Consider the following 14,488-nt stretch of genomic DNA (forward strand, 5'->3'; position numbering starts at 1 on the left):
ATAGCACCATGTTAACTCGTGCGGTGTTCTAGGCGAGAACATTGGGGCGGAGAAATTAAACTCTCCTGAGGTCACATGGCTAGTAAATGCTGACGCCAGCTTTCATACCCACATCTCACTGATTAATCTTTTTACTTCACATAACATAGTACTGTGGTTTTTTTTCCTCTTTGGCCTTTATGGAAATAAATTATATCTGGTATTTTGCCTCTTTTTTAAAAGTTTGAAGTGGTTCCTTCAATTAAGTTTTGTTTTTTTTAATGTTTTACTGACTTTTGAGAGAAAGAGCACAAGCTTGGGAGGGATGGACAGAGAGAGGGAGACAGGGAATCTGAAGCAGGCTCTAGGCTCCGAGGTATCGGCACAGAGCCTGATGTGGGGCTTGAAACCCACGAACTGTGAGATCACGACCTGAGCCGAAGTCAGACGCTTAACAGACTGAGCCACCCAGGCGCCCCTAAATTAGGTATTAATATAAATTACCACTAGGCGAATGGTGCCTTGTTCACAATTCATTTCTAATTGGCAAAGCAGTATAGAGTGGGAATTGGCTCTCAGAGATGTTAGTTTAAGAAAATCGGTGTCCAGGAAACGTGGAGTGCTCTAGCACCCATCATACATGACATGAAATCTGACCTTTCCTGGCTTAATCCGTGAGAGGATTTTTTTGTGACTGTAAGACCATGGCAGATTTGCCAAAATAAAATTGAACTCCGTAAGCGACTTTGAACCCCCATTGGAAATGTACAGTCTAGGGCAGTGGTTCTCATAGTATGACTGTGGCTCCTGGATAGCCAGTGGTGGCTCTTTCAGGGGACCGTTCAAGTGAAAAAGTATTTTCATCCTAACATTAAGGCACCGTTAGCCTCATACTGCATCGGTCAACATGAGTACAGGCAGTGGCATTACGCTGGACCGGCATTGGTCGTATTCTTCAGCACACACGGTTATTTTAAAACGAGATTTTATTTAGGAATGCTCTTAATTATAAATTATTTTATTAAATCTCAGCGCATGGGTACGTATCTTTGGGAAGTACACATAGAGCACTTGGATTGCCTTGATACGCAAGCTTACGCTAGTCGATTTTTATAAGGAACACCATTTTTACTTAAAAAAAGACTGATGGAAAACCTGTGGTATTTGGCAGACATTTTCTGGAAAATAAATGAAGCTGTGACGTCAAGAGAAAACACAAAACCATCCTCACTGTATTTGCTTCTTATGATAAAATCAGCACTTTGAACAAAATTAAAATTTTGAAACTTTTGTCTACGCTGGAGAGTTTGACAGGTCCCCGTTATTTAAAGACATTTCCAATGAGATCAGCTGTAATAACTAACAAATATGATTTTTAAAATTGTATAATGAAACACGTCTGTATTTAGAGAACCTGCATAAATCACTGGGTCATTATTCCAAATGAGCGTTGCATGATGTTACAAAGTCGTGCATAAATGAGGATTATTCGGAGTGCAAAATAGATGAATAGATTTTACCATGACCAGTTACAAGAAATGTATTAGTAAGATTTCACATTTCATATTGCACTTTTTTTTTCATACTCATGTATTTTGAGAGAGAGAGAGAGAGAGAAGGGCAAACAGGGAGGGGCAGAGAGAGAGGGCAAGAGAGAGAATCCCAAGCAGGCTGTGTGCTGTCAGCGTAGAGCCTGATGCAGGGCTCAAACCCATGAACTGGGAGATCACAACCTGAGCCAAAATCAAGTCAGACACTTAACCAACTGAGCCACCTAGAAACCCCATATCGCAACTCACTTTTAAGAAAACTACCACTTCTCGAGGACTGTTGGAGTGTGCAAGAAGAAATTCTTACAGTTCTGTGAAAGGCTGTTAAAATACTCTTTCCCAATACATATCTGTGTGAGGCTGGATTTTCTTTACATACTTCAACGAAAATAACACATTGCAGTGGATTGGCTGCATTTGCAGATAGAATCCAGCTGCCTTCTGTTAAGCCAAGACATTAAAGAGATTTGCAAAAATATAAAACAATGCCACTTTCTTCACTCAGTTTTTCATTTTGAAAAGGATGGTCATTTTTTTCATTAAGCAAATCTTGTTTATGTTAACATATAATGGTTTCATTATTTTTAAATGGTTTATTTTTAAATGAATTAAATATTTTTAAAGTTTCTCAGTTTTATAACATGGAAAATATCAATGGATAGAATACATTTTTAGAATACTACTTGATTTCCTTGTAACTTTCAAGGATGTAAAAAGGACTCTTGAAGCCAGAAAGCTTGAGAACTGCCTAATGAGCATGGAAAACAAACTTGCTGTCTCCAGGCCAAGTTTAGGTGGAAATATTCGCAGAAATTGAATATTTAAGACCAGGTTGTATATGCCTCATCTTGCCCAAGTCCCCCTTATTTTCTGCTGCTTTTACCTGACCTGATTTAAACATGTATGTCTCCTGCCTGGCTTCTGGCACATTTGAATTGCTTGCCCCAGTCTAGCGAACAGCAGAGAGGTGGTCATAGTTCTCTGCTGATAGTCATTCAGAAGTATATACATTCTTCACCTTGGTTAATCTACCACAATTTCAAAGGAAAGTATGTAATGCCTGTTTCCTTTTGACCTGCTCTTTATGCTGTTTCCACTTTTTAAAACTAGCTAATTATTATCCGCAGTTATCTACCTGAAAAGCAGGCTGGTTTAAAGAATGTTGAAGACAATGCATTTCGTTCTATGAAATTCTCCACCAGGGGAGCCAAACAACAACCTGAAGAATTGATGGGGCGTTAAACAGACCATTAATAAGAAGCCATAAAGTGTCCCTATTTTCATATTCTTCAGCAAATATACACACTAATCAGTAGTATCAAGGCAGGCATTTATTTACTTGACTGTCTCACAAACTTTGGTCGGACCACCCAGCATGTTAAGATAAAATGTCTTTCCAAATTGTAAATAAATGGAAAAGGCTACAACAGTGTGGTTCCAAAGGACTCTGTATTTCAGTTGTGCCATTCAGTATCAAGTATAGCAGACTTTTAATTTCGTATCTCATATGTATGAGGGCATGAATATTCGTGAGGGGATCATCTTTCAGGAAGGACCTTGAAGTTGTTTCACATGGAGGGAGTTGTCACCCTCCTATTTTGGTAAGAGAGACAAAGGGAGTCTTTGACAAAGGGTCTTTTACTATGTGGCTTTAACCCTTAGATTAAGAAAAAACAATTATATATATGCGCTTTCTAGCCTTCTAGACATTTCATGGAGGTTGGGTTTTTGCTTTTTTTCTTTTAAAATTAGTCCCGTAAATTACCTTTATTTTTGATTTATAGATTATTTGCTTTTCTGGTTATTGACAAGTTTCAATAAAAGTCTGTATTCCCTTTAATGGGTCTTTGTAAACATTTCTATAGATACCAGTGGAATGGAAGAACAGGAAAAGGAAAAGAGGCGTCTTGTGATAGAGAAATTCCAGAAAGCACCTTTTGAAGAAATAGCAGCACAGTGTGAATCCAAAGTAAGTGAACAGTTGGTAAAGGGGTTGGGGGTGGGGTTTGATTTTTGTGACGTTTTGGTAATTAGTTGGTAGGTTCTGAACTTTACGCAGATCAGTGGGGCACGGGGTAATGTGTCAGATAGGGACTGAGGGCTGGCAGCCTGGCCACAAAGCCTAAGTGATGTCTTCATGTAACACAAACTGATGGAAATGGCAGATCGCAAACCACACATGGGTGGTTCCTGTGGCCGCGGTACTTGTTGTGCAGTGGCTCTCCGGGATTTTGCTGTGGGTATTTTGTCTTGTGCGTCTGTTGGTTTGTTTTTACCAATGAGACTAGGAAACGGATGAAAGAAACTTTACATTTGGTTCCAGCATGTGAGATAAAACCAAAACATGAAAGCCTTCTGTGCCCTGAGCCTCATGGTTGTACTTATGCTTTGTCTTTTTTTTTTTTTTAAATGTTTGTTTATTTTGAGGGAGTATGTGCACGTGTGGGGGAGGAGCAGAGAGAGAGGGAGAGAGAGAATCCCAAGCAGGCTCTGCACTGACCGCGCAGAGCCCGATGCGGGGCTCGATCCCATGAATCATGAGATCATGAGATGATGACCTGAGCTGAGATCAGGAGTCAGATGCTTAACCACGTGAGCCATCCAGGCGCCCCATATGTTTTGTCCTTTAAATTGCATTTGTGTTATTACAGGTGGGTATTGGGGAAATAAAATAATCCTTTCTTTTTTTTAATTTTTTTTTTTTTTTTTAACGTTTATTTATTTTTGAGACAGAGAGAGACAGAGCATGAACGGGGGAGGGTCAGAGAGAGGGAGACACAGAATCTGAAACAGGCTCCAGGCTCTGAGCTGTCAGCACAGAGCCCGACGCGGGGCTTGAACTCACTGACCGTGAGATCATGACCTGAGCCGAAGTCGGCCGCTTAACCGACTGAGCCACCCAGGCGCCCCTAAAATAATCCTTTCTTAACATTTTTTTTTTTCTCCCTTATAGGCAAATTTGCTTCACGACAGACTTGCTCAAATACTGGAACTCACCATACGGTAAGGATTTTATTACTACAAGAGCAATAAAGTAACAACAAAATAGAAACTGTTAAACCCTTGTAGAGTTGTGGCTGATTATGTTTAAGTAATTGTGCTTTTCACTCAGGGAAAACATGAGATCGTAGAGGTGCCTCCATCTTGGTAGCCATTCTGCTCCCTGGACAGACCTTGGGAGCATTGCTTCCAGTGTCTTCTGCCTCTCCTAGCTTCCCTTTTTAGGTCCCTCCTTCCCTCCTTCCTTCCTTCCTTCCTTCCTTCCTTCCTTCCTTCCTTCCTTCCTTCCTTCCTTCCCTCCCTCCCTCCCTCCCTCCCTCTCTTCCTCCCTCCCTCCCTCCTCCCTCCCTCCCTCCTCCCTCCCTTCCTTCCTTCCTCCCTTCCTTCCTTCCTCCCTCCCCGTGGTCCCAAAAGATCTGGGTAATTTGGGAGACTCATATTCTAATGATAAACTTAACCAGATAATTTGTCATATTTAACCATTTTGATCTGCAAAAAAACTGCAGTTTCATACGGTTCAACCTCACAGTTCTTTCCAGGGCAAGACCGATTGTACCTGTGTGGATGGCTCACTACAATTGCTAAAGTTTCCTTGGGTGGTCCTAAGTCGTATCCCTTTTAGTCCTGTTATAAGTTATTTTATGTCCTAAACATTTGGTACCTAACACATTTGGTCACTCGGCTACTTGCTTGTGTTGGTTATTAAGTCGCAAAGCCCAAGACGGAGAAGCAGTGGCAGGTTCAGAGAGGCAGTGGCAGGTTCGGTCTAAGCAGACAAAAGCGCTTACTCACGTTCTTCTGCTGACCTCAGTGTGGAAGGGGACCTTTGTCTGACGTGGCACCGTGTTGGAGCCAGAGTTCAGAGCTGTGCTTTCGGAATTTTTTTTGTACATCAGCGGTATAATTTATATTTTAACTTGATTAGCTAAGCCTGCTTTGCTTCAACTCCAGTGTTCTGTAAACAGGAGAGGCAGGTACGTGCTGTGTGGTCCACGTGTTCTTTTAGTTCAGCCTTTTTTCTGCCATTGTATGCAAAGTATGTTGTCATCAGTATCACATCTCATTCTAGGCATTCCCCCCACCATTCCTGCCACCCTCACTAAGCGACGAATTCCTCATTCACAGAATTTCAGAGCAGAGACTCAGACAGTAATATGCAGTATGTGACATACCTTAGATTCAGAGAAAATCGATGTATGTGGGCACTTACTTACCTGCTGCCTGTTAATTATAACAGTAACTGTCTAGACTGTAATTGATCTTACACTACATGTTTTGTATCTGTTCCTTTTGCTAATTGTCACGACAGCCCTGAAAAGCTTAGGTAAATGGCTATTTTTTCATTTTCTGGGTAAAAACACTGAGGCTTTAGAGAAATCCAGTAACTTGCTGAAGGTCACCCAGCTACTGAGTGGAAAAATCAGAATTCATATCCATAACTCATGTTCTTAAAAGGAATGTTGCTAGGACCCACCATATTACATTTAATCACACTGTCCTAGCTGTGTGGCTTTAATATTTTAGAATAATGATTATGGCTAATTCTCTTTCATTGGCATTGCAAATCTAATAGCATTTATTGAACCCTTACTAATAGTTAAATTTATGGAACGCTTATGCTGTTCTAGGCACTGTGCTAAGTACATTATTTCATTTAATATTTATAACAGACCTTTAAAAGGTTAGTGATTAATTTTACTTGACAAGTATAGAAAGAGACACGTAGAAGTTAGGTAATTCATCCAAGATTACCTAATTAGGAAGGCGTACTTCTGGATAACTTACACAATAGAGTTTTTGGTTTTGTTTTTCTTTAAAGATTTTATTTTTTTAAAGTAATCTCTGCACCCACTGTGGGGCTCAGACCCACAACCCCGAGATCAAGAGTTGCACGCTTCGCCGACTGAGCCAGCCAGGCACCCCCCAGAGTTTTTGGTCTTGTTTGATATATTTCTCCTTGTTCATTTGCCTACTCTAATCACCGGACAGGGGAAAGGATTTGTATTCTCAAGAAAAGAAACAGGACAGTCTTACACTTCAAACTCCATCGTTCTTTCGTTCCCTTTGACCTTAGTGCAATGAAAGGAAATTACAAGAAATGCAAAGAAGTGTGAAAATACACCTGTGGGGATCGCCCCACAGGTGATCCAGTTATTGGAATTAGTAGACAAGAACCTAAAAATACACACACATGCACACGTGCCACACGCACACACACGCCAAAGAATTTAAAGGAAAAGATATACATGTTTGAGCGGAGAAAAGGAAACTGAAAAAGAACCAGATTGTAATGCAAGAACGGAGTGACACAGTATGTGAAAGACAAAATTTCATAGGATGAGCTAACAGTATATTGGACATTATAGAAGAACACTCCTACGTTGCTCACGGGAGAGAAAATGTGCAATCACTGGGTAAGACTTTAGTGGTGACTCACGGAGTTACACATATACCTGCTCTTGACCCTGTAATCCCATTTCTCGGTACTTACCGGGAGAAATGAAAACTTATTTCCACAGAAAGACATGTACGTGAATGTGTTAGCAGCTTTTTTCATAATTACCAAATGTTCCTCAACAGGAGAGCGGAGAGACAAGAGACAAATAGGGCTATCTTTAATAGAGTGCGGTACTATTCAGTAAAAAGGAACGCGTTTTCTTTGGTTTTAAACAAACAAAAATGAGCAAAAGAAACCAGACAAAAGAGTATAGCTTGTGTGGACCATTTTTACAGGCTGTGTGAAATTCAGGAACCAGCAACACTAATCTTCAGTAGCAGAGATCAGAACATAGTTGTTGGATGTGGGCACGTGGGAGTAGGGAGAAACTGACTGGTTAGGGACACGGGGGACCTTTTTGTTGAATGACAAAAGTGTTCAGTATCTTTACTGGGGTGTGCTTACACCACGGTATACATTTGTCAATTCTTGTTAAACAGTACACTTAAAACCTGCATTTCACTCTGAAAATTAACTCTCAGTAAAAAATAAAGGGATGTCACCAACTCTGGAATGGTGATTGCAAAGTAATTGTTAGTTCCCAGAAATAGAATAATATACCAGGAAAATAGAATCAACTGAATAACTTGAGAACTGTTTACAGTTAGATAATATTTGTGCGTACGTTAACTAAATTCATTACCATGTGGATGTAATTAAAATTTATTTCTGTATGTTCATGACTCTAAATCACTAACAAACTCAACAGAACTGTATATGACTTATATGAAATAATTATAAATCTCTGAAAAACACATAAGAGCACTTTACACATGGAAACTCATACTTGTTTTGAATAGAAAGTTAGTATCTTAAAGACATTGTTCTCTTCAGATGAACCTGTAGTTTCAGTCAGAAATGTTCACACGGTCATTTTTTTATTCTTGGACAAATGATGCCAAAGACAGTGTGGAAAGACTCCAGTATAAAGCAGTGGGGAGCATGCTGTGGAAGAAAACAGGGAGCTTGCTGGGTAGGAAGACATGATCTAGATCTTTGGTACTGACAGAGGATTGGACTTGTGTGCAGGTAGGGGGAATTCCAGAGAAGGGTTTGGAAATACAAATATCCGTGGCAAAGACAAGAGTTTAGATTTTCAGGGAAAAGAACAAAATGCTTAATAAATCCTGTGTGGGCAACTGCTAAAGACTGTTGACCAGCAAAGGAGGGAGCATGGGGGCATTCTTCACGAGTTTTACCAAAATAGAAAATTTTAACCCATTGTTTAGAAATACACATAGAAATACTAGAATTTATACAGGAAATTTTTTTAACTTTTTTTTTTTTTTTTTTTTTTGAATTTACATCCAAGTTAGTTAGCATCTAGTGCAACACTGATTTCAGGAGTAGATTCCTTAGTGCCCCTTCCCCATTTAGCCCATCCCCCCTCCCAGAACCCCTCCAGTAACCCTGTTTGTTCTTTAGCTTTAGCAGTCTCTTATGTTTTGTCCCCCTCTCTGCTTTTACATTAGTTTTGCTTCCCTTCCGTTCATCTGTTTTGTCTCCTAAAGTCCTCATATGAGTGAAGTCATATGATATTTGTCTTTCTCTAATTTTTTTTATGATCTTAGTGTAGGGAAAGTTTTCCTTAGCATACACAAAACCTGGAAGTCATAAAATCGTATTGATTTCTTTGGTAAGATTTTTAAGCATTTAGCAAAACAAAACCCAAAACATAAGGTTGAGACTCAAAAAATAAACTGTGGAAAAGTGTTTGTTTTCCACACACACAAAAAATTAGTTTCCCATGTTAAAGAGACAAAAACATCTGAGTACAACAGGCTGTGCACGCACAGAGACAGTTTATTTTAAAGGAAACAGAAAATCTACGAAGATACTTAGCACTGGTAGTAACCCAAAAATTAAAAATCCAGATTGGCAAAGATTTAAAACCAAGAACAACAGAAGCAAAAGAGAACAGGTACACTCCGGGTGGAAGTACGAATTGCTGGTATTCTGGCAATATGTATCAAAGTCAGAATTGTGAGTACGCTTTGATGAAGAAATTCTCCTTGTAAACCTGGAGACAGGATAAAATTGTGTATGTATACGACCTGTGAACATTATTTATAGTAATGGAAAGTGGAAATGAACTTGCATTTATCCACCGGATTCGATCAGTTGCAGCGTATCCACATGATGAGATACCGTGCTGTCAGCAAAAGAGGACAACATGTGTACATAAGAAAGATTTTTCTGCTGGGGAAACAGAGCAAGTTTGAACCAGAATGGGCATGTGTCATGCTGTTATTAAAAATCACATCCGCATATATTCAAGAGGCCACGTCGGGCTGAGACTTAAAACCAGCTTGGTATCCCCACCTCTTTTCCCAGCTAGCCTTGTAGCTGGCCGGCAGTGTGACAGGAGGAGTCTTACTCTGCTGTTCGCGGGTAGTTGTTGGGATGCTCGGTGAAACGAACGGCCTTTAAATGCACCTGCTGACAGTGGCTTGTTCTTCTGTTTACAGCCCTCCTCCTAGTCCGTCGGGAACACTGACCATTACTTCTGGGCATGCCCAGTACCAGTCTGTCCCAGTCTATGAGATGAAGTTTCCAGATCTGTGTGTGTACTGAGTGGCTCATGAAGACCTCAGCATAGGATCTAAAGCCTATAAATGAAGGCCCCGCTGAGTTTTCAGGGTACTTAATGTGTGTTAACATGCTTCCTGGGAATAACGGTGAGACTTCTCTTCAGCCAAATCTTGGCACATACCGCATTAGAAACGGTGGAGCTGTATATGGCTGAGAGTCCTTTTGAGGGCCGGCTTCTGTCACGATAGTTTCTTTTGAGCTTCCTGTTGGCTTCCAGAGTTGGACATGTATTGGCCTCCCATCATTCCATAGTTCAACAGTGTATTTTAAACTTTTCACAAACAGGTAATTTTAAAAGATTGTGCTTTCGGAGGGTTGAAGATGCATCAGGTGTCTACTGTATTTCTTAAACATCTACACAACTGCTTAGAAATAGAATTGCTTTTGTGTCTGGTTATCTGCAAAAGCAAATACGTACAAATATATTGCTGATCTTGGGGCTGCAAAACTGTTCTGTGGCTTGTTGTCCCCATGTTTTAGATGTTGTGACCTGTAGTAACATGTGCTAGGCATACCTCAACGTGTTTATGGTAAGAAGACATCTCTTGAATAATATTCCTAGAATATGACCAACCCTAAAATCGCCATACTTAAAAAGCGTCTAGTGTTCGTAATACTGTGTTGTGTGCCGAGAGTTGACCATTCTACTTGAGAGAAGCTTAGAGCTTACTCTTGGCATACCAAACCGTGCAATATTTTTTTACATCATAAGATGTATTAGTTTACAGAATATACTTTGAAACTATAGTAGTATTTTGCTGTGGCTCCATTAATTAAATGAGATCTGTATTTAGTGTAAGAAAAAAAAGACATTTAAAACAGCTACTAGTTCACCTGTGAAGAGTGTGTACATTTTGATTTCTTCCAAAGCGCATTATTTACATTTTTATATTGTGCATTGTTTTAAATCTTCGTAGTCAAAAGATTCTCCAAATGGGCTTTTAATTTGTAAGATTTGAACTGTAACTTGTATGCATCTGTTTAGGATTTGTTATATTACACTTCAAAAGAGTGCCTATGGCTTTAGTGATCAAGCGTGCTAAGGATTGTCAGCGGAAGCTTCTGTTGATTGAGGCCACCGAGACTACACGTGTAACATGTGCTCCCAGCCCCACAGTGTTTCCTTAAAATTATGTGCATTTTAGTGAATTCCATCACACAGAGAAAGTGAGCAACTTTCTTTGCAACTCATATAAAATTCTCTTAGGTCATTTTTATAGAATAACCTGTTTATAATTATATTGCCTTTTCAGATTCAGTTTCTTTTTACGAAGAACAATATACATATCAAACATTGTAGCTCAAAAAACAATTCAGTTCTTACCTTTTTTGTTTGAAAAACTACAGTTGAGAATGGCATGTTAGAGGTTTGTGTATATGGTTGTTGGGCACCTTTGCAAGGAACAGAAAAATGTACGGAAGTGGCAAAAGAACAAGCATGCCTCCAGTTTTTTAATAAACTGACGTACGGGGTCTCGAAGCCTCTTGCAAAAGGTCCTAGCTGTCTAGACCCATAAAATGATACTCGGGCCTCCCCGGGCGGTGTCGTGAATGTTTATCTGCAGGATAGCAGTGCAGTCGGCACGGGGGTTGGATGACCTTACTTCAGCTGTCACTGGGACTTTGCCTCTTGATCAGGTAAAATGTGTCACCACATAATAGGCCAAGTTGTATGTTTTCTATTCCCCTTTTTTTCTTCTCTATTTTTAAAGAAGGGTGTTAATTTTTGTGCATTTAAAAACATCTGAGCAGGGGGACACACAGAAACAACCATCATCCACTTGGATGTCATTTTATAGATGAACACTGTGTGCTTTTGTATGAAAATATATATAATTTAGTGGTATAAGTAAAGGAGTTATATATTCATTTGCACTCAGTGCAAAACAAACTTTGCTCTACAAAATTTCATGTTTCTCTGTGATTTAAAAATGCATGCATTGCATGTAAAGGGAAACCATTTGAATTAATGTTTCTCACCCCTTTCTCTTGGTCTGTTTGTAAACTGTTGATGTGGGTTTTGCGGGGTTTTTTTTTCTTGTTGTTTTTAAATCACGGTAGACTTCTATATATCCTAGATAAATAATGGTTCCCAAGAAGTGGATCTTTGCTTTATTTGTCCCTTCTAGGAGACCGTAGGAGATCCTGCGGGTAGGGGGTCACATCCAAGCCAGTTTGGAGACTGAAAGTTTACGATTTGTTGAAGTTCACTTGTATGGCTATATTTTTGTAGATATTTAAAACTCTTAATAAACTGTTAATCATTCTGTTTTTGCTGTATACACTTGCCTCATTTTTTTTCCCTTGACATTGAATAGCTAACATATAAATGTTCCTTAGATTTGTGTTGCCTCTGACTGCTTAGAGTTTGATTGTCATTGGAGTTGACCTGAATATACACGCACGCGTGCGCACACACACACGGTACACCCCATAATGCTTCTGTACTCGTTATCTTTTAGAATAATACTACACTTCACCAGCAATTAGCATCTCTCTTCTTTCTGTCCAAAAATGGAACCGATTTGTCTTATTCATGCCAGTATATGTAGCAAATGTAACAAAGTGAGCTTCTTGTAATGTAAAAATTCCCTTTGCAATTCCTGTGGAAGCAGTAAAACAAAATCAGATTACTTCCGTATAAGTACATATGTATAATAGTGACTGCATTTACCAAGTCAAGTTTGTTTAATATTTTGCTTTCGTTAAAAATGAAGAGCTCTTAGGAGGAATCAGGTTGCCAGGGGGCCGCATCCTCACATACGTCGAAGAACCAGAACGGCAACTGCCAGTCGTGACGAGATGCGGCGAAGGTGGAGCTCTCGGTGTGAGCCGGGAAAGCTTCGCTGCCCTCTCTGCACCAGGCTTCTGGTTTGCATCTCTCCTTGTCGTGTAAATTCTCTCCGAAAAAAAGAGCGGCTCCAGGCCCCTCCGCCCCCTGGTTCGCTGATGCTACTTCCGGGAAGCTGCTGCATAGAAGGAGCAGCCTGTGTTATGTGCTGTGTCACTTGCTTTTCTTTCTAGCCCTAACTTGTTGGATCCTGTCAGCCGTTCTGATGAATACTGATCTCAAGCACCAAGTTCAAATGAATGAAAAAGCAGAGCCAAGACAGAGCATCAAGCCCTGCCTTCTGTTCCGCTGTCTTTGCCTTGTACTTGTGCTTTGAGTCACAGGCAGGCTCTGAGGAGGGCACGGTCACAGGCTGCTGTAGGAGAACCCGGGCTAAGACACAGGCTTACACGCGGGGATTGTTCTGGGCCGCGGTCCCAGCAAACCCGGCCAGGGCCCGGAACAGTGCCATGCAAGGAGAAGAGCTCGTTAGGGGGATTCATTTATGAATTGTGTGTCACTGTAGGTGACCGGAGGTCCATCTCAGCACTGCCCACCCAGGTGATGAAAGCCGGGGAAGCGTGCCTTTCATTTTCCAGGGTGGCCTGTGGGCAGTAACTACCCCCTGCCCCGCCCCCATTTCTGGAATGTGTACCTGAGCACCGAGTGGTTTCCCACGGTGCCCCATGCTTCCTTCTCAGAGGAGTACTGTGTCAGATCGCGAGGAGAATGGAAGTTCGGAAGGCAGATGTCGGACCCCCACCTCTCTGAATGAGGCAGGTGGAAGCAAGCCTGTGTGGAACCGGTTGTCACCGCGGTGTGCGGGTTAAGAGGTAGGGTTGGATGATGTAGAGTCAGGTAAAAGGTGTTCAACAGAGTACTGTCTAGTTTGGTATTTAAGCTGGGAGCATCAGATTTATAATTTTACACTTCCTTTAAATCAGTCAAGGGAGGGACTTTTAAAGATGGGAGATTTTAGGGCACGTTTGCATGTTGATTAGATTGTCATAGAAGAAAAGGGATAAATTGATTTTAAAAGGAAGCATGTACAGGGATCAAACCCTGGAGAAGGCTGTAGAGTGTTGTACACAGGGCCTTACGGGAGGGATTGACCTTTGATCCAGATTAAGGAACACTTCATTGTAAGGAGACGGAAGAGAAAGACTGCAGGTAATTTTGTAGCTTTGGCAGGAAAGTGAGGGCGTTCCCATTAGAAACCTTCACTTTTTCAAAGTGGAGTGTCAGCTGAGACCATTGTTGCTGGACGATTCTCTCTGCCTCTTGTGTCCGTGCTTGTCCTGTGAGCATGCAGACACCAACAGCCTTTATTTAGCCTGGACCACCTCCCCCAGAATGTAGTATAGCAAACAGACCATGGGAAGGTAGGGATGGTGTCTCCCTTTGAAGCCAAGGGCAGGCCTGCTCACTCTCATGTAGAAAGAGAATGTGTTCTGGGATAAAGGTCAGGTGGGCTTACAACCAGGATAGTTTTAGGTTACCTAAACTCAGGGTTCTCCCATGTAATGAAGCCGTGTGTGTGTGTGTGTGTGTGTGTGTGTGTGTGTGTGTGTGTGTGTGTGTGTGTGTGTGTGTGTGTGTGTGTGTGTGTGTGTATGGTCTGCATCAGGGCTCGAGGGAGCAGCATAAATGCTGCTGGGGCTACTGCCTTTACTGTAGGTAATGAAGTCCTTTGTCTCTGACCCAGGTGTCTCGTGTCCTCTGCCAGCACCCTTGCAGTGCACATCAACTAAGCTGCAAAGAGGGTGAGATCTCAGGCCCTTCACGGTCCTCCAGAGTCATGAGCTGAGTGCGAGGGGAAGGTGTGGGGAGGTCTGAAGAGAGGAGCTAAAACCAGACAGTTGTCCTGGAGAGCAGGAACATCAACTTTTTAAGAAGAGGTTGAGCGCCCGCATGAGGTTTAAAGGTTGTGAACTACGAGAGTGAGGTGGGTCACGTCAGTTTTTCTTTTCCCTGAGCAACGACCAGCCGCCTCCGGTGAAGATGTGAAGGCAGATGGTCGCCATACAGGTGGTAGGCTGG

General features: G+C 41.3%; 1 protein-coding gene across 3 annotated transcripts in view; it reads left to right on the forward strand.

Annotated features, from left to right (window-relative positions):
* The window catches only part of EFR3A (EFR3 homolog A), a 105,463-nt gene extending 93,565 nt beyond the window's left edge, over positions 1 to 11,898 (forward strand). For all 3 annotated transcript variants that reach the window (XM_019459830.2, XM_019459829.2, XM_019459831.2), the window contains 3 exons: positions 3,395 to 3,498; positions 4,483 to 4,532; positions 9,495 to 11,898. In XM_019459830.2, coding sequence (XP_019315375.2) covers positions 3,395 to 3,498; positions 4,483 to 4,532; positions 9,495 to 9,600 — 260 coding nt within the window. In that variant the 3' untranslated portion in view covers positions 9,601 to 11,898. The remainder of the gene's footprint in view (positions 1 to 3,394; positions 3,499 to 4,482; positions 4,533 to 9,494) is intronic.
* The last annotated feature ends 2,590 nt before the right edge of the window (positions 11,899 to 14,488 follow it).

This window comes from Panthera pardus, unplaced genomic scaffold, assembly GCF_024362965.1.
Source record: "Panthera pardus isolate Hobbes unplaced genomic scaffold, ASM2436296v1 HiC_scaffold_7, whole genome shotgun sequence".
Taxonomy (NCBI): Eukaryota; Metazoa; Chordata; class Mammalia; order Carnivora; family Felidae; genus Panthera; species Panthera pardus.